The 19593-nt window shown below is 54.0% G+C and overlaps 3 protein-coding genes across 10 annotated transcripts in view; 1 reads left to right on the top strand and 2 right to left on the bottom strand.

The window, feature by feature from the left end:
• ZDHHC3 (zinc finger DHHC-type palmitoyltransferase 3) overlaps positions 1 to 4720 on the top strand; it is a 36572-nt gene extending 31852 nt beyond the window's left edge. For all 7 annotated transcript variants that reach the window (XM_036432039.2, XM_045579486.1, XM_045579485.1 and 4 more), the window contains one exon: positions 4162 to 4720. In XM_036432039.2, the coding sequence (XP_036287932.1) occupies positions 4162 to 4434 (273 nt within the window). In that variant the 3' untranslated portion in view covers positions 4435 to 4720. The remainder of the gene's footprint in view (positions 1 to 4161) is intronic.
• Positions 4721 to 7103: 2383 nt separating this feature from the next.
• TMEM42 (transmembrane protein 42) lies at positions 7104 to 11293 on the bottom strand. Its single transcript, XM_036432052.2, has 3 exons — positions 11085 to 11293; positions 9148 to 9294; positions 7104 to 8540 (listed from the first exon to the last, which is right to left on the bottom strand). Exons 1-3 carry the CDS (start codon positions 11235 to 11237, stop codon positions 8418 to 8420), a joined length of 423 nt encoding a protein of 140 aa, XP_036287945.1. The 5' UTR covers positions 11238 to 11293; the 3' UTR covers positions 7104 to 8417.
• A 2595-nt stretch (positions 11294 to 13888) lies between these two features.
• KIF15 (kinesin family member 15) overlaps positions 13889 to 19593 on the bottom strand; it is a 45330-nt gene continuing 39625 nt past the window's right edge. For both annotated transcript variants that reach the window (XM_045579480.1, XM_036432036.2), the window contains 5 exons: positions 18101 to 18173; positions 17087 to 17124; positions 15016 to 15181; positions 14638 to 14769; positions 13889 to 14326 (listed from right to left, as the gene is read on the bottom strand). In XM_045579480.1, coding sequence (XP_045435436.1) covers positions 14267 to 14326; positions 14638 to 14769; positions 15016 to 15181; positions 17087 to 17124; positions 18101 to 18173 — 469 coding nt within the window. In that variant the 3' untranslated portion in view covers positions 13889 to 14266. The remainder of the gene's footprint in view (positions 14327 to 14637; positions 14770 to 15015; positions 15182 to 17086; positions 17125 to 18100; positions 18174 to 19593) is intronic.

The raw sequence follows: 19593 nt of genomic DNA, 5'->3' as shown, positions 1-19593 counted from the left end.
GAGTAAGGCTTCGTTTCCCCACCTTCTGCCGCAGGAAGGCCCTGATCGGCCGTGTGGTTCCCAAGCAAAGCAGAGTGGCCCCGGGTGCCGCCTGGCCTGCGGACGGATGCAGGGGGTTATGCAAAGCTTTGCCGAGGAAAGCTCGCAGAGACCGGCCGGACAGAGGGAGCCTGCACCCTGCACCGGGGTCGGGGGGTCTGGGGCGGTCTCGGGACCCTGGCTCCGGCTGCATCAAACCCCTGCTCCCGTACATCCTGTGGGACCTTGTGCAGTGACTTTCGTCCGCCTCACTTTTCTATAAAATCAGGAGGACGCTCCTAATCTCAGGGCTGATGTGAGGACTGGATGTGAGGGTTAGTGCCGTGCCTGACGCATCGTTGGCCCGAGTAAAGGTCAAGGGTTAGAGCTGCGCCTTTTGAACCAGCTCACAGCTCTTCATCTGTGAGCTTATCGTTTTGCAACAGCATTTTTGTAAAGAAACTTTTTTTTTTAAATGCATTGCTTGTTACAAGTATTGCTCTGTGAAACGGGATGTTTGCTGGGTTACAACAGACAAGTATTTCCTGCATGAAAGCCCCGGGGAAGGGAGTCCTCTGGCCTCCGAGAGACACGTGTGCGGCTGCGGTGGCTGACTTCCTACACCTGGTGGCGTGGAGCAGAGGACGTGCTGATCTCCACGAGTCTCAGCTGAGTCCTAGAGCATGTGCGGGCGGGGGCTTCCTTGGCGCCTTGGTCCCGGGTTCGCTGCGGGAGCCTGAGGGGTCTGGCTGCTCCCTCTGCGCACCTGCGGCTGCAGAACGGTGCCTTCAGGACCCTCTAAACCACACAAAACTCCCAGTGGAGCCCTTCCCGGAGGAAGGAACCCAGGGGCTCCTCCCGAACCTGGAGGTCCAGGCCCTCAGGCCTTTTCGGCATCGACTTGGAATTTCTCTCCAGACTCAGGAGTGATACGCTCCTTGCAGGCTTGTCTGCTTAACTGAGGCGCTTCACCTGGCGGGTCTGCCTGGAATATTCTCCAGGCTCGTGGAATGGAAGCCAGTAGCCTGGGGGCTTGTGCTTCGTGCCCTCCCGGCTTTTCTCTGCCTGAGATCAGCACCGGCAGAGCGAGTGTTTGCAGGAGGATGAAACCCACTTGGGCAGAGAAGGAAGACTCCGGTCCTGGTGGGAGACCCGCAGACGAGCTTTGGCCTCGGTCGTGGCCTCTCGGCCTGTCTGCCCACCCGCCAAGTGCAGTAGGGAGCCCGCCTCCTCGCTGGGAGGAAATGGGTTCTGGGTGAGCCCAGCCAGCCAGTCATTTCCCGGCGGCCCCTCTGCAGCCCGGTCAGCCCAGCGCCCCGCAGTCGTGGTTTAAACACCTGAACCTCATCCAGGAAAGGAGTGCAGGTCCCCGAAGCAGGTCACCTCAGGTGGCCACTGCCAGGGCTGCTGAGCAGGGAGGACTGGCCCGGGGCAGGGGGAGGGGAGCCAGTTCACGGGCCCCGCGGCATCCTGTGCTCCTGTCCCACGTGAAGACCTGGAGACTCAGTAAGGTCCATTTTGTGAAACAGCTGCTTTTGTTCTGGTTAAAGGAGTACCAATACCTGTGCATTGGTGGTAACCAGGAGTGTGGGAAGCCCCCAGAAATAAATACATCTGAATAAAGTTGTCTAAGTTTCCCCCCCCCCCCCAAGGGAACCTCAGGCTCCGTGGCCGTGTCCTGTGCCCTCTGCTTTCTCCCCTGGTCACCATGGCACAGGCCCTCCCAGTGCCCCATGAACACGTGTGGAGAGCCGGCACTGCCTTGGCACACTCAGCCCCAGGGCGCCTTATGTGCCACGCCAGTTCAGCCAGGGTCTGTGACCCTGAGAGGGGGCGGTGAAGGATGGAGAAAAGACAGACGAGAGAATGGAAGCTGGGTCTTAGTGGGACGCTCTCTCTGATGGAGAGCCTCTATGATGGAGCTAGCGACCGCCATGGACTACAAGCCGTGTCCTTATTTTATAGCCAGTGCCATAGGCAGTGTTTCCCAAAGTGTGGTACGCATACCCCCAGCGATCCGGGAAGGGTTTGGTGGGGGTACGCGTTGCACCGGACTTTGGTGGGGACATGCACTGCACCGTGCTTAGCTGCGCCTAATTCTACGTTCTCATGAGTACAAGGGGTACTCAGCGTGACGAAAATTATAGAAGGGGTACACATATGGCAAAAGTTTGGGAAACACTGCCATAAGGCAAAGTAAGGGCATGGTCAAGATGTTTACAACATTCTCATGGGTTTTGATCCTACTCAATTACGTGCACCTGACCAAGCTTTGTTTACCTGCGGCCTGTATCACTCAGGCGCGTGGGGCCACGTGTTCCGACCACAGGTTCACGCTGACAACCACAGCCGTTGGCTATCACTGTGCTGGGAGGCTCTGCCCTCCAGGCTGGGACTTGCATGTGGCCACGAGAGAACTGTGCCCTCTCATTAGTCCCAGGCTTAAACCTGTCCAAACTCTAGCCGCTCCCCACAAACACATGAACTCCGTGTTTAATAACCGTATAGCTTCAGAGTACACGGCTTGAAGCGTACCCCCACCAAACTCTTCCCGTACCCCTGGGGGTACGCGTACCACACTTTGGCAAACACTGGCTATAAAATAAAGACACGGCGGTTAACGTAACCGCCTCAATTAGACATTTCCATTGTTTCCAACCTGCATTATTATGTCAATGTCCAAAATGGCATTGCATAAATCTTGGTCTCAGATTTTAACTTTGTGAAATAATTTCAGTCTTATAAAAAAAAAAAAAAGTGGTTAATAAAGTAGAGAGCTCTTATTACCCTCCACTCAGTCTTTCCAATGTAAACATTTTATATAACAATATAAAAATGTGCAGATGCAATGCTAATCTGCATCTCTGTTCAGATTTCTCCATTTGTCCCACTAATACCCTTTCTGTCCCAGTGCCACATGGCATCGTCTGTCATGTCTCCTCCTGTCCATGCGAGTTCTCGTCTTTGTCCTAAGCTTGATGGTTTTTGGTCGTCAGATTCGTTGTTGAAGGTTGTTCGATTTTTCTGAAGTGAGCTTCATACAACAAATTTAGCCATTTTAAAGTCTGACCCTGCCACTGAGGATTTGTGTGACGTTGTACAGCCACTACTCCTAGCTGCTTCTAAAACGTTTTCTCAGCCCCGTGTCCCGAGAACAGCCTCCCCCCGTGTTTCCCGTGATTAGGCTGCGCTGGCGGGAGCAGCGCGGCCGGGGGGCCACCCACAGGCACAGGAGCGGGGTCTCGTGGGTGACGCTAACTTCCACTCGGTTAGGGTGGAATCTCGTGTTCCGACTGTCAAGTTGGTTTGCCCTTTTGTAATTAGTATCTTACGAGGAGATACTTTAAAAAATATTTTTAAGTGGATTTTTAGAGAGAGAGGAAGGGAGAGGGAGAGAGAGAAACATCAGCCACCCCCCACCGGGGTGGAGCCCACAAGCCGGGCATGTGCCGGGCCCACGCCCGCCAAACCGCACAAACCCCCTGGCTTCCCGAAGAGATGGGAAGGCAGAGGCCCACGGGCGGACGCTGTGAGGGTGTGGGCCTGGGGGCTGGCCCGGCGGCGCCTTTGGCTCTCCGGGCTCCTGCCTGTCCCAACACCCTGTCTGCGGCCTGCGGGCTGCCCGCAGCCCACACCCAGAGGCAGGTGAGTGGGCAGCTTGGGAGAGGCTGCGGGGAAGCAGGCGGCCACCAGCCTCTGCCTCCCAGTGCCCCATGCACCCTGCTGCCCGCTGCATGCTCGCTGGCGTGCACCTCGGCTTCCTCAGCTCATGCCATTTGTCCCCTACGCACCCTCCTCCCCCCAATTCATCCCGCCATCTTCATGCAGAGTTTGCTGCGCCTTCTGCCTGCCGCAGTGGGGAGGAGGGGGGGAGTGGCCCCTTTATAGCGGGCCCAGGACAGGTGCCGGGCTCACGTGCTTGCGGAGCCTGGTTCCTCCCGGCCAATCCGAGCCTGGCCCTGCGCACAGCTGGCCCTCCTTAGCCAGGCCCCGGCCTGCAGGCTGGCACCCGCACCTGTGGCAGGAGGCGGAGGGAGGGGCGGGGGGGGTGGGAAGCTGAGCTCCGGTGCCCTGCTTGCTGTGCCCCTGCACCCCCCTAGCCTCGAGGAGCCTCACGCCCTGCTGACCCCACTGTCTCCCCAGGGCATCGAGCGCCTCAAGCGGAAGCAGCAGCCCAGGGAGCGCCGGGGCACCTGGAAGGCCGTCACAGAGACCTTCGGGGGCAGCTTCTCCCCGAACTGGTTCAACCCCCTCTCCGGGCCGTGCCAGCCCGCGCTCCGGGACGAGGGCTGGGTGCGGCAGCTGGTGTCATCGGACAACATGGAGTCGACGACCGAGGAGCAGTCGGAGGACCAGGTGGAGGAGCAGTCGGAGGAGAGGAAGGACGAGGACTCCGCGGAGATGACGGACAACTGAGGCTGCTGCGGGGCTGACACCTGCCATCAGGGCTCCTGACACGGCGCACCCTGCCCCCGCCGTGCCCGCCCCCGGCCCTGCCATCCTCCACCCTCCTTCCCTCCCCGCGTGGGGCCAGGTCGGGGGTCGGGGACCAGGGACAAGAGAACAAGAGTCTTCCTCTGAGTTGGTCTGAGAGTATCCAGTGAGGGAGCCAGGAGCCGTTCTCCAGCCAGCCTCCTCCAGCCTCGCCCGGCAAAGGGGGCTGTGGACGGGGCCCAGGGCAGCAAGAACGTGCCTCTGGCTTCCGTGGGGATGTCTTCTCTCGGAGGGGCCTGCCGCCTGGGCCGTGAGGCTGGGGCGGAGGAAGGGCGGCCCAGGGCCCCGGACGGGACCAGGATCCAGCCCTGGCGGGGTGCCCGCTGCCCGCGGGGGATGTGCCGATGGACACGCGCCCAGCCCGTATGACAGCAGCACCCCTCAGCGCCGCCCCGTGGCCACTGACCCTCCCCGGCCCACTCCACCTCCCGGGACCAGCTTTCCTCTCCCTCCGGAGGGAGGCTAACCAACATGCGCAGAGCTGACATCGCCAGTGTGCGTGTGAATTTGGGCCATTTCTCCCGAGATCGCGCCCCTCCTGCTCCTGAGGGGTGGGGGGTAGCACAGGCCGGCACGGTGATGACCCAGGAAGACAGACACACCACCACCACCACCACCACCACCACCACCACCACCACCACGAGGCTGGGACCTGGTTGCCCATTTGAAGGCTGAAGCCTGCGCAGGGGACCCCATCTCACAGGCTGTTGGGGAAGTACCTTCTGGACAGAGGGGTTCGGGTCCCTGTTTAGCACAAGAGGGGGGTCCCCCATGCCCAGCCTGGGCTCTGTTCTGGGGCACTGCCCGTGATGCCAGCACTTGGATCGGAGGCGGGCCCGGCACAGCCCGATACTCTAACCCAGAGACCCCACCGGGGAGGAGGAGGGCTGGAGGTTAGAGGAAGGGAAGGGGCTTGCTGGTCTCTGCTGAGCTCAGGGGGGAGGTCTGAGGTGAGTGTAAACCCGGGCCCGAGACACACCCGCTCAGTGGGCTGGACCTGCGCCGCCTCAGCGGCCTGGCTGAGAGCAGCGGGACCCCGCAGCCCAGAGCCCCCCCCCTCCCGGGCCCATCTCCACCCCAGGCCTCCCCCCAGCGCCGTCACCCCCAGCGCCCTGTCACCAGCCTCGTCCTCTGTTGGCTCCACAGCAGCACCTCCCGCCTGGCCGCACAGGAAGCACTGCAGCCGATGTCAAAACAAGTCAGGGGCCTGCGGGGAGGGAGGCGCACGCACTCGCCTTTCTCTTAAATAAAACGCTCCGTGTGACCTCGGTGGCTGGTCTCCCACCTTCAGCAGGAGTCCCAGCCGGGGCCCAGGGTGGCGTCCTCCCGCACGGTCACCGCGAAGCCTTTCTCCCATTTCCCCAGCCGGAGCAAGGAGGCAGGCGCGGCCGCATGTGGGGAGACCAACCACACCCACACCCTTCCCTCGGGGTCCCCCCCCCGCCCGGGGGTGGTATCTGCAGTGAGTGCTTCCTGAGCGCCTACTGCCCTCTGTGCCTTAGGGACAGGAGGGAAGCGTTTTGACCCCCCACCCAAGGATACTTTCCCCATCGAGTTTTAGAGAGAGAGGGACGGGGAGAGACAGAGAAGCATTGCTGTGGAGAGACACACATTGACTGGTTGCCTCCCACAAGCGCCCCGACCGGGGCTGAGGATGGAGCCACAACTGAGGCACATGCCCCCCACCTGAACCCAACTCACAGCCGTCCCATCTGCAGGCCCGGTGCTCCAACCCGAGCCAAACCAAGCTGCTGGGGCCGTGGCCGGGAAACTGCGGCTCGAGAGCCACATGTGGCTCTTCCACAAAATACCACGGCCTGGGAGAGTCTGTTTTGAAGAAGTGCATTAGAAGTTTAAGTTTAAAAAATGTGGCTCTGAAGAGAAATTTCAGTCGTCGTACTGCTGATGTCTGGCTCTGTTGACTGAGTTTGCCGATCATTGGAGTAGGGCAAAGGTTTTTAAATTTAGAAGCCAGCCCACCACCCCTGAATGTCATGTAAATTACACACAAAATAAGCCTCAACCCACACACATGCCTCTGCCAGGTGTATACCGTCAGGAGGGGCCGAGTGTCCTGAACAGGCCCCCAATAAAGCCCAATTCCTCGGAGAGGGGGTCCCTGGATGGCTCCCCACATGCCCACCTGCCCCAGCATAAGAGGCTGAGAAAGAACTCAGACCCAGGGCACCGTCCTTGGAGCATCCGTTTAATTGAAGCACATGGATCCTCTGAGCAAGTGTGAGGACAGAGGAACAGCTTGCAGCCGCACAGGGAGGCGCCTCCTGCCAGGACGACTCGGGGCCTCCCTCCCCTGGGCCCCCAGGCTTCTGAGGAATGGGGCACCCGTTCCTTTAGCGCCCACTGCCTAGAAGATCTGTCCTCTCTGAGCAGATAGCATACTTCGTCCTTTCTCTTTCCTGACTAAGTGCGCTGGTGAGAACTGCAGTCACACCAGGGGGAGTGGTGAAAGCGGGCACCTGTCTGTTCCTGGCCTCAGGGATGACACTCACTGGGGCGGCCTTGGTCATACTCCGTTTCCTTCTACTCTGAGTTTGCCAAGTGTTTTTACCAGGAACGGGGTTGAACTTTTCCGGCATCAGTGGAGGACCTCCATTCCCTCAGAACCTGATCTGCTCAGGCTGTGGCCCACCCTCCTCCAAGCCGCCCCTGCCATCGCTCTCCTGCCCCAGTCCAATGGCAGCCTCTCTCCGTCCTCCCCTCCCTCAACCCTCAGCAACAGCCTGGGCGGTCGTTGCTTTTCTGGAGTGATGCCTGGGGACACCACACTTGCCTGGTTATCCTACCTCACCGCTGTCTGCTCACCCGTCTCCCTGACTTCTCAACACAGGAGTGCCTGGCTCAACCTGGGCATTAAGGAGGCGGCAGGAGAGGAGCCGGGGAGAGGCGGCGAGGGCCAGGTCCCAGGAAGCAGGAGCCGTGGACAGAGAGAAAGGCCCTGTCGGCAGTGAGAACTGGAGGGCAGTGAAGGCGCTGCGGGCACGGAGGGGGGACCGCCTGGACATGGCCCCCTCCCCCCAGCCTTCTGGTCCCGCGGGAAAGCGGGAGGAACCTGGGCCAGTGGTCCGCTTCAGGGGAGCCGAGGGCTCAGACCCCAGGGAGCCCCAGGAACTGGAGCAGGTGAGGGTCACTTCGGCCACACACGGGCGTGTGGGCAGCAACGAGAGTCACAGTCACAGCGTGAGATACCCAAGTCACAGGAGCCTGGGAAACGGGACCAAAGGCAGAGGGGCCCAAAGTGAAGTGGGGGTGAGAGCCTCTGGGCCAGTTTTGTACCCTAACCAGTAAAATAACACTGGGTCCCCAAAGCGAGCTCAAGCTTGTCTCTGAGGTCCTCCCTGACCAGAGGGCGCGGCCAGGGACGTCAGAAGGAGCTGTGCCCGCAGCCGGGCCAGGCCGGGCGAGGTGAGGGCTAGAACCACTCCAGGCGCTGCAGCTCGTCCTGGCTGCTCCCTCCGACTCCAGATACTCGGGGAAGAAAAATGAGTGTGGGAAGGAATTAGGATTCCACACCTGGGAGCTTTAACGTACAAGAAAGCATTAATCCAGTCTTCCTCCCCCTGTGATATGGCACCGCCAGCCCGACGCATCGACACCAAGTTGTCCAAGTCCCACCAGTCCCCAGCGTGTCACGTTGACGTGGGCCACCAGGCTACGGTGACAGCTGGTTCCAGTCCAGCTCCCGCTGGGCCCCCGGGTGGGCCGGGAGACGAGGATCGGAGCACCAGGCAGCCAGATGCTGGGTCACAGGCCTGCTGCCCTCGGCGGCAGCTCCCTCTGGCTGACGGTCCGAGGCTGCACCCCGATCGCCCTGGGAAGCAGCCACCACACGCCAGGGAGCCTGAGCCGCCATCGCTGTCTCTCCAGCTGGCCACCGGCCAATGCCTCTACTGCTGCTTGCGCGGAAGGTCCTTCCTGTGGACGAGGATGAGTCCGCAGAGGAGGAGGAGCACGCCGCCCCACCACAGCGCCTCCTGGCTCTCTCCGTACAACACAAAGCCCAGGGCGGCCTGCGGGACAGACGGCTGTGAGGCCGGAGACACGTGCCCGTGGCCCAGCCCGGCAGCTGGGCACAGCCTCGCCCCGGGGAGCTGACTGCCCCCGGGGGGGGGGGGGAAGGAAAGGTCTAGAGCCCCAAGTCTTGGGCTCAAACCACTGCCGTGAGGTCACTCGACTCATTTTGGTCTCACCTACAGAGGTGAGGAGGGAACCTAGCTCACCGCACTGCACCCCGGCGAAGTGCACAAGCCAGCCGAGACCACAGCGAGGCCGGTGCACAGCTGGCGCCTGAGCCAGCCTCCTGCCTCCCCCCGCACCTGCTGACCCCAGGCCACCAGAGAGAGGAACCCAGACCCTGGCATCTCATGCTGGACAGTGCAGTCCCGACAGTGGGCAGACCAGGACGAGGGCGAGCGGCAGGCAGGCTGGCTGGACCGCTGGACGTGGTCCCCACTGAACGGGAGAATTCCTCCGTTTGCGAGTGGAGAGGAACAGCCACAGCCCAACCTCTGCTTTGGGTCCCGACCTTGCTTCTGGGTGGGGAAGCAGGGCTGCCCCAGGATAACCCACCCAGAACCCAAGTTTGAGGTGGGGGCACCGGACCCGCAGGCTGCTCACCGAGCTGAGGATGTTCGAAAAAGTCACGGTGACAGACGCAGTGGCGGAGGACACGGAGAAACTGAGGCCGCGGCTGAAGAAGGTCCACATCAGAGAGTTGGCGGTCGCCGTCACCAAGATGCCCGAGGCACAGGTGATCACGTGCGCCTGCAGGAGGAGGTGTCACGGCAGCCGGGCCCAGCCCGCCCGGCACCCAGCAGCGCCCCTCGCAGCACCCCCAGGGCCCCTCCTGACACCCCACCGCAGCCCAGGGGATCCTCAGCTTCCCTGTGGGCTCTGCCCTCCGCGGGCAGCACCTCCCCTGGACGGCGGACACAGATTCAGAGGTGACGCTTTTTGGCTATCTTATCGGCCACGTGGCCTTGGCAGAAAATGCTAATCCATCACCAGCATTTCCTCAGAGCACCAGGTCTTCGGTCGGCCTGCAGTGGCCACTGCTGGAAGTCCAGGCCCCGAGGGCCAGTCGTTACTGTGTGGTCTGTAGCAGGGGTGCCCCAGGGACAGAGCCCTCACTGCCCAGGCTCAGGTAACGCACAAGCTAGACGTGTCTCCCCTTCTGTGCCAGCTACGTCCCACTCAGGCGGGTCCCACTGGGCATCCTGGAGCTTTCCTCTGTGCCTGCCCTGCACTAAGTACTTTAAGTGCATTCTCCTTTACTCCTTAGCTTCATTTCACAGATAAAGAACCTGAGGCATTAAGTAACTTGCCTCAGTGCCACAGCTGACAGGAGCTGCCAGGATTCCAACCCAGCGGTGCGGCTCCGCCATCTTAACCAGGACACAGCCCCGCCCACGGAAAACCACCTACACCATCACCATTGGACTGGGATCCCAGGCATCGCGTGGAGAGCTGGCCATTTTGTCTTTTTCTAAAAGGCAACAGCCTTGAGAGAATACAAACCACCTGCACTAAGGCTATGCAGACCCCCTTGCTTGGTTTCAAGGTAGCAACTTGCCTGCTTAAGCCCCACACTCATTTCTAACAGCTTTCCAGCAGCTGAATATATAGCGTCTTGGGGAAAGGGTTTCTTTGTATACTGTACAAAAGCGCTGTACATGCCAGTGGCAGCCTGTGGCTCAGTGGATAGAGCATCATTTGCAGACTGAAAGGTCCCAGGTTCGATTCTTGTCAAGGGCATGTACCTTGGTTGCCAGCACATCCCCAATAGAAGGTGTGCAGGAGGCAGCTGGTCGATGTCTCTCTCTCATCGATGTTTCTAATTCTGTCCCTCTCCCTCCCTTTCTGTAAAAAAAAAAATCAATGAAATATATATATATATATAATTTTAAAAGGTTATGAAAGCCTATGGCACAATTGGAAAGAGCTGAAAGCCTCCTGCCTCCTAGAGGCACTCATCTCATTTTGGACTGCTTACGCCAAGAACTGCACCCCTTAAGCCTGGCAGCTCCCACTGGATTCGCCCTAAATAGGCTGAAATCTTCAGAATCAACCTGCCCCCGGTCCAGGTCAGGTTCTAACGCAGGGCTGCAGATTCGGGATGGGCGAAGCCAAGAGGTAGCCGTCAGCAGACATGGGGAGGCAGTTCAAAAGATGTCAACACTGGGGAAGTCCAGAGCGTCTCCGAAGCCCCCCATTTCCCGGCAGCAGGGGAGAGCGGCCAGCACCCCCGTTAATCACGGAGCAAAGGGACGGGCAGCAGGCTTCCCACCTCCAACGAGTCCGGCGGAGAGAAACGTTCGGGCACAAGGCGCTTAACATGAGAGGCAGAGTGATGGAGGAGGTGGGCGTCTTCCCCGGCGGGTCTCACCGCCCACGCGCGGGGCGCAGGGCGCTCGCCGCCCCAGGGGCGCGGTGCCCGCTGCGGCCCGGGCCGGGCCGATCCACGAGGGTGAAGCGGCGCCCCGCGCCCCCGCCTACCCGGAGCCCGCAGCGCCCCTCCGCCGCCGCCCGCCCGCCGGCCGCGCCCCGGGCTCCACCTTGCTGCCGAAGGCCAGCTTGGCGGAGGCGGCGGCCAGGGCCCCGAACACGCCGGCACACAGGCAGTTGAAGACGCCCCAGAAACGGCGCCGCATCGCCCCGGCCTGGAGGTGCGGGGGCAACGCCGCGGGGGTGTCGGGGTAGGTGGCCATGGTGCCCCCGCCAGGGTGCCCGCGCACGCGGTGTCAGCCAGGGGCGGGCCGAGCGCGCGCCGTGATTGGACGGTGGCCTCACGTGACGCAGCGTCACGTAAGTGAGGAGCCCAATTCGAGTCCTTCAAGAACCTCGCAGGGGCGGGGCCCTGAGGGGCGGGGCCCTGAGGGCGGGGCCGCCAGGCCCGAGCCCCAGCGGCCCCCTCGGGCGCAGGGCGCCCTCTAGCGGTAGGTTTAGGTTTATCCGAGCGCGCCTAACCCATGCCTGAGGCCCACTCGGTGGTCCCGGCGTTGTAGAATTCGCAGCTAGCCCTGCCACTGGGTGTGTGCGGCGTCCACTTCCCATGGATCACTTATTAAAAATGTCGAATCCCAGGCCCGGCCCCGCCCCCACTGAATCAAAATCAGATTCACCTGCTCTCTCCAAACTGATGAACGCAAAATGGAGAGATGCTTCCGCAGAGGGCGCTAGAGACCGCCAGATTCAGCAAGAAGCCGGCTCAGGGGAGGGTTTGGGGCCAGATGGATGTACACTGCTCATTGCAGGAAATTTAGAAAAGATGTCATTCACAGTCACTCCACTCAGACAAGACAATCAGGATTAACATTCCTTCTAATTTCCTGTGCACTGAAAGATGTTTAAAACATTTTCCTTTAAGAAGTCGTATTTCTTTGAAAATAAAGTGTTGAAATGTGTGAAGGACTCTCCAGGAAAATCATGTTATAGAGTACCTTTTCTCTATGCGTATTTAGTTTTACATATAGCACACGTTTTAAAAGTTTACATATAAGTATGGGACTTTCAAAAAACATGACTCAGCCCTAGCCAGTTTGGCTCAGTGGATAGAGCGTTGGCCTGCGGACTGAAGGGTCCCAGGTGCGATTCTGGTCAAGGGCACAAGCCTGGGTTGCGGGCTCAATCCCCAGTGGGCGGGCATGCAGAAGGCAGCCAATCAGTGGTTCTCTGTCATCATTGATGTTTCTCTCTCCCTCCCTCTCTAAAGTCAATAAAAATATATCTTTTTTTTTTTAAAAAAAAAAACATGATTCAGCACAGCCAGTGTGACTGTAGTTGAGCGTCCACCAATGTATGAACCAGGAAGTCATAGGTTCGACAGCTGGGTTTTGAGCTCAGTCTCCAGTAGGGGATGTATAAGAGGCAGTCAGTCAATGATGTTTGCCAGGATGACTATAATCCCAGCACTCAGTGGGTGTTGCAGAAATCTCAGTTCTAACTCCCTGTCCCTCGCGATAAGGCTTTATCTCTTTCTTTGCTATGAGGAATGTTATGGGCTGAATTGTGTTCCCCCAAAAGGTATGTTAAAGTCTTGACCCCTTAGCACCTGTGAATGTGACCTTATTTGGAACTGGGTCACTACAGACGTAATCAAATCAAGATGAGGTCATTAGGGTGAGCCCTCATCTAAATAATGTCATTAGAAGAACCAGAGACATCGGAGAGAATGCCATGTGACCACAGTGGCTGAGATTGGAGTGATGCAATATACAAGCCAAGAACACCAAGCACTGGTGGCACCACCACACCGAGACGCAGAGAACACACTCCACGGAGCCCTCAGAGGCCGCGTTAGCACTGCCCTGATTTTGGACTTCCAGCCTCCAGACGGTGGGAGCATAGGTTTGTTGTTTGAAGCCGCCCAGTTTGTGATGTGATGCAGCAGCCTTCGGGAACTCACAGGTAACAAGACCCAATCCTGCACCTTCTCCCACCTCCCACTGAGCTCCTCTCCTGTCTCTGGCTCTAGGGATTTACTAGAGCCAGAGACAGGAGTTCAACTATGAATTAGATTTATGGGTTTTGTTTTGTTTTTTTAGCTTTACTGAAGTATGATTTACAAACCATTAAATTAACCCAGTTTTAAAACACTTCCACCATATCAAAAAGTTCCCTTGTGCCCACTGGGTCATTTCCACCCCCAGGCAACCAATCATGTGCTTTCTACCACAAAGATGTTGCCTTTTCTGGACATTTCACTTATATGGAATCACACACGCTGTGGTCTTTTAAGCCTGGCTTTTCACTCAGCATTTTTTAAAGGTTTATCCATGTGTCTATCTTTTTTATTGCCGAGTCCTATTTCGGTAATATGTAAATGTTCAATGTCACCAGTCGTTAGGGAGCTGGAAGTGTATGCCAGTACACACCCATCAGGATGGTCAGAGTGCAAACCCCGCGTGCCCAGGTTGGTGTAGACGTGGAGAGACTGGAGCACACAGCTGGTGGGAACAGGAAACGGGCAGCCACAGTGCATTTGGAAAGCAGGCAATGTCTTACAAAGTTAAACACACGCTTACCACGCGACCTAGCAATCCTACTCCCGGTGTCTACTCAAGAGGTAAGAAATGTAGATCCACACCAACACTTACACTTGGATTTATGGCAGCATTCCTCATCACATTCCCAAACTACAAAGAGTTCAAATGTCCTTGAAATGGCGAATGAATAAAGCATGGCACATCCAAGCAATGGAATGTTATTTGCTATCAAAAGGCGCCAAGTGCTGATGCACAGAAGTCCCGAGAGGGCAGGGGTTTGTTTGCCTTGTTCAGAAGTGACCAGTGCCTGGCATATAATGGGTGCACATTGAGTTTACGTTGCATGACCACGAGAATGAACCACACGAGCTTCCTTACTGAACTGTTTATTTGAAAAAGATTTACATTTTGAAAAATGTTTGCAGTCATAAAAATGTGCATGAGAATTCTTCAAGTAGGAATATAAAAATAAACTCTATTAACAAGTTTGCTATGTACACACACTGCACGATCAGCCATGACCCCCACTGCAAGTTTTGGGGACACTGACTATTGTGGGAGCTTCTGACGCAAGATTCAGGAGATCAGGGACACGGGGCCTGACCAGCACCCACGAGAACCATCAGTGACAGACTTTATTTGAAGAGGAAAAGGGTTTCTGGGAGTTCACAGTGGGTTGAGCCCTGCAGCGGATTGTCCCTCACACAGCGGATGGCAGACGGCCAGCAGACGTGGACGGGCGCAGATGCTCATCAGAAACTCTTTTTCATTTCTCTTAAAAATACATTTTCAGCACGCAATTTTTCCGTTTCCTGGTAATTTTTTTTAAATAGGAAAAGAAAAAAAATTAAGGATCTAAATCTTACAAGAGGAGTTATACTTGGCATTCATTAAATTTACATTTCAAGTTAAAACTACAATTTTTAAATTTGTAAACTTCTCAATGTTAAACAGAAATGTGATGTATATGAAAAATGACTGAATTATCCTTAGAATAGCAAGGAATGAATTGTTTTGATTTTCAGGAAGTTCCCTAAAGAAAGCAGGTAAGTGATTTGATCATTAAATTAAATGTTAATTAAGCAACCATTTAAACAACAGGCAGGTCATTCGGAACAGCTACCTCAGCGAGCCGGACGTTCTCCCTCTTCAGCCGCACCACATAGTGGATCTTCTGGTTTGGGTTCTGGTGACCCAGCAACTTGCCATTTTCCTCAGCGAGAAACTCCACCTGCTTCCTCAACATCTCCATCTCCTGCAGCAGTCAACCCGGGAGGAGACAGTGAGCTGCTGCTCGTTTTTTAAAAAGTAACATCACTCCATGCCCGAGAGCGCACAGGAGACAGACACACAGAAAGCTTCTGTGCGACAGCAGGTCTGACCCACAGGACACCTCCCAGACCAGAGTCTCACTCTGGTTGGTCGTGTGGATTCACGCGGCCCAGGCACAGGACCACACACACACACACACACGCACACGCACACGCACACGCACACGCACCTGGAGTGTCCTCTCCCTTTCTTCATAGAATTCTTCCAGCTTTGACCTCAGCTGTTCCTTCTCTTGGAACGCTTTAGACTCCAACGTTCTGGTTCGTTCCACTTCCTCGGTCATCCTGAGGTAGTTTGTCTCTTTGCTCTGCAGGGCGCTCTGGACTTCTTCTAGGCTGTAACAATGAAGAGCCCGTTTTGATATTCCAAAGAAACGTAACTACAACAGCAATGGAGGAGATGTGGATGTCCCCCCACCCCCACCCCGAGCCCAGGGTGCTGGTTTGAAAGTAATGCTAATCGCTGCCCCCTCCACAGCACAGGACGACCTGCAGGTACGCTTTTGTTGTTGTTTTAACCAAGACTTTAATTTTTGGAAAAATCCTCAAACCATTTTTACTAGGTTTAGTGATTATTTATAAAATCTTACAATAAATTTAGGATACTGTGTTAATAGTAATTATAATGAAAATTCAATCCAGAAGAAATACAACTCTTAGAGACATAAAAATACAAGAAACTTCTATAAATTAAATCTCAATCTGTATATATTTTCATTGCTAATTTAAATGATAGAGTAATCAGCAAAACCACTTCCAAACAATATATTAAATTAGCATGGGTATAGAGTAGAAACTCAAATTCAAAAAAGGAACCATTTAAAATTTTAGATTTAGGAATTTGTTTATATATTTTTAAATGATGGAAAGTAGCAAATAAGTTGAATACTTATTTGCAAGAACACCACAGCAGTTTTCTTTCTGAAGGTCACTGTTTTTAGTACAGGCCTCTCTCTGCTTTCCTGCACGTCACAGATGCTGTGATTTCTAAAAATTGAAGGCAAGACACGCCACCAGCAAAAAGACTACAACTCACTTTACTGTGATTGTCTGGAACCACCCTGCAACATCCCGGACATTTGCCTGTAATTTGGAACTTTAATTTTTTGCAACAACTTAAACTTACAATTTTAACATTAAGTCAACTCCAAAAATGAGCAAGAGGGTACATGATATTTCAGATTCTTTTTTGAGGTACAACAAGTGAAATGTTTGAGGGCCTCAGTTTCTGATGACGAGTCTCTATTCAGAGAATACAATATCTTTCTGTTTTATTATTTGTTAATACCAACCAGCTCACTTATTTTGAATATAAAATACAGTATATCTTGTTCATCAAAGAATAAGTTAATATTAAAAGTATATGAATAAAAATTTTTAATTTTGCCGAAACCGGATTGGCTCAGTGGATAGAGCGTCAGCCTGAGGACTCAAGGGTCCCAGGTTCGATTCCAGTCAAGGGCATGTACCTTGGTTGCGGGCACATCCCCAGTGGGGAGTGTGCAAGAGGCAGCTGATCAATGTTTCTCTCTCATCGATGTTTCTAACTCTCTGTCCCTCTCTCTTCCTCTCTTTAAAAAAATCAATAAAATATATTTTAAAAAATTAATTTGTATTTATTTTTAGAGGGAGAGGGAAGGGAGGAGGGGAAGAAACATCAATGTGAGAGCAAAATATTGACTGGCTGCCTCCTGCATGCTCCCTAAGGGGGGATGGAGCCTTGCAATCCAGGCATGTGCCCTGACTGGGAATCAAACCAGTAACCTTTCGGTGCATGGGACAATGCCCAACCAACTGAGCTACACTGACCAGGGAAATAAATCATTTTTTACTTCATTTCATTTTACTTATGAATCAATAAATACACCCTAGATCAGAAGAAATCAGAGCATTGATCTAGGTTCTCAAAGGGCCTTGAGGTTTTAAATCAGAGGAAACCAGAAGTGAAAGGGGAAAGCTGATTGGTTATGTTGTTCTCAGTGAGTCCATGAAGAGAAAACCAATCAATTCCTTCAGGAAAGCTAAGCTCTTCCTGGCACTTATTTTTTTAAGGTGATTTTTGGAATGACTTCCTGAAAAAAACCCTTTAGCAAGAGGTATTTAGGAAGACAGTTTTGTAAACATCTCAAGTTCACTTCAGAAAGAAAGGAGTTACTTACCTTGTGGCTATGAGTATTTCTTCCCTTAGAGAAGAGTAAAGAAAGGCTAACAAAAACTTGAATTACAAAACAGTGTACTTACTCTGCTTTCATTTTCAACATTTCTTCAACTAACTTATTCTACAGAATTAAAAAAAAAGAAAGAAAAAGATGGCTTAAGTTCTTAACATTGCTAAAAAAGATAGATTTAAAGTAAACAACCCGCCAAAACTGGTTTGCCTCAATGAACAGAGCGTCGGCTTGGGGACTGACGGGTCCTGGTTTGGTTCGATTCCGGTCAAGGGCATGTGCCTTGGTTGCGGGCATATCCCCGGTAGGGGGTGTGCAAGAGGCAGCTGATCTATGACTCTCTCTCATCGATGTTTCTAACTCTCTATCTCTCTCCCTCCCTCTCTGTACAAAATCAATAAAATATAGTATTTAAAAATTAATTAATTAATTAAGTAATTAAGTAAACAACCCACTCTCCCACTCACGGTAACAAAATCAATTAAACCAACATTCTTCTCTATAATCCAAGCTACACACACATAAGGGGGCATCTACTTATAAGACGTCATGCCCTGTCAAACAGGCACTCAATCCTGCTTCCAAATGGTTAACTGTATGAGTGTGCTGAGCAGCAGGTTTATTACCATCTAAGACATAAAAACGAAACCATCTCTTAATTTTCAGTTATGTCTAAATACTGATGGTGAATGTCAAACTTAACAGTGGGAATAGGGAAAAGACAGAAATTTCAATAGTAAATGGCATCTTCAATATATAACCATGAATACTAACAATAAAAGCACCTCTCAGACAATAACATCTATTATGTAAAAAAAAAAAAATCCTACAAGGTAACACTGAACAGACCATCCAACCTCAGAGAGAAGGCAGGGGAGTGAGGGGCATTTAGAGATCAACCGAAGGACCTGTGTGCATGTATATTAGCATGACCAATGGTCAGAGACACTGGGGCGGTGGGGCTTGTCCTGGGGGCATGAGATTGATGGTGGGGGAGGGGGGGGTGGGGGGGGGGGGGGTGTCAATGGGGAAAAAGGAGACATATGTCATATTTAAACGATTAAAAAAATATAATAAAAAATCCTACTTTAGCAAGTCTTTCTTTGATAAGTTCCTCTTGTTCGTTCTTCAGCTGCTGGATGTCTGGGTGGTTCTGTTCGCTGCAGAGCAGGAAGGGAGGATAGGGAAACAATGTCAGGTAGAGCCAGTATCACTTCCTGTCCGTGAGACACAACAATGCCAAGCTGTGCAAAGAAAAGCCACCTCGGTGGTGAAGTCCAGTGAGCACACTTGACAAATGTGACCGACATAATGACGACCCGGGGCACCTTCCCCAGAACTCAGACTCCTCCCACAGAAGTGAGGGGAGCAGGGCTGAGACAGCTAACCAAGGCTTGGCTGACAGTAAAATAAAGTAGGAATTTGGTCAAGAGCAGTATCATCTGAAGATCACATGTGAGCAAAAGGGGGCTGAGGAGAAGGGCAGGCCAGGAGTCCGTCCGGCTGTGACCAGCTGGGAGGGGCCTCGCAGGGGTGGGAAGGGTTCCTCGGGCCCCTTTGATCAGATCTCACAGCCCGGCTGGCAATTGCCGAGACACCGGCTGCCCGTACATGCCAACACCAGGAAGCGGACTCCCTGAGTACTAGACATGAATTTCTTCATGAAAAACTCCTCTGTGCCTTTGCTGGCTTGGCTCAGTGGATAGAGCATCAGCCTGCGGACTGAAGAGCCCCAGGTTCGATTCCAGCACATGCCTGGGTTGCAGGCGTGATCTCCAGTAGGGGGCGTGCAGGAGGCGGCCTGTCATTGACTGAAACGTAGTTATGACTGTTTCAATACCTCAAATATCTGTTGTCTCATTTAGGTTTTGGACAGTGCAGCTCAGGCTGCCTGCGGACAGGCTGGGGAGCTGCAGGAGCGGGAAGGCAGCTGGGAAAGACCTAAAAACAGTAGGAACAGCAGATACCCCTAACCTGGAAAGGTGGATTCTCCTTTGATTGACTTCCACTTGCTGCACACCTTTACGGGCCACCCCATCTCCAGTCTTCCACTCAGAGTGGACAACAGGCAGGATCACAATGCTACCTGTGTACTTACTTACTCCCACTGACCGAGACTGCCCTCTGCCAAGTTCTTTATGCACATTCTTTTAGGGCTCTAAGACCCTGAGAGAGCTAACATTTTCTTCCTTTTATTGCTAATGAAACTGAGGCACTAACAGGCTCCAAAATGTGTCCAAAGTCATATGACTTTCAAGTGTTAGAGACAGGATACAGCCTGGGTGTGGTTGCCCGTGACACTGTGCCATCAGCAAATAAAGTGAGAAACCTGCCTAAGCTGAAGCCAAAACACACAAACCCAGAGACACCCAAACCCACGGGAAGGCTTTTCTGGAGAGCTGCTGCTCAGGAGCTTTCCGGGAACTACGAGTCATGCAGCAAAACATCACGAATAGGAACATAAAATGGCAATAAATACCAACAAGCAGAACAGAAACAGACTCATAGATAGCGAACATTCCGACAATTGTCAGATGGGAGGGAGGTTGGGAAGATGGGTGAAAAAGGGGATGGGATTAA

The sequence above is a fragment of the Pipistrellus kuhlii genome, unplaced genomic scaffold, assembly GCF_014108245.1.
Source record: "Pipistrellus kuhlii isolate mPipKuh1 unplaced genomic scaffold, mPipKuh1.p scaffold_m20_p_11, whole genome shotgun sequence".
Taxonomy (NCBI): Eukaryota; Metazoa; Chordata; class Mammalia; order Chiroptera; family Vespertilionidae; genus Pipistrellus; species Pipistrellus kuhlii.
Note: the sequence above shows the minus strand (reverse complement) of the source record. Positions and strands in the feature narration are given on the sequence as shown.

Coding starts and splice junctions, on each gene's coding strand:
- TMEM42 (XM_036432052.2), bottom strand. CDS start 11,237: ATGGCCACCTACCCCGACACCCCCGCGGCGTTGCCCCCGCACCTCCAG. Junction 9,295..11,084: donor AGCTGGCCTTCGGCAGCAAG/GTGGAGCCCGGG, acceptor CTCCTCCTGCAG/GCGCACGTGATCACCTGTGC. Junction 8,541..9,147: donor TTTCGAACATCCTCAGCTCG/GTGAGCAGCCTG, acceptor TCTGTCCCGCAG/GCCGCCCTGGGCTTTGTGTT.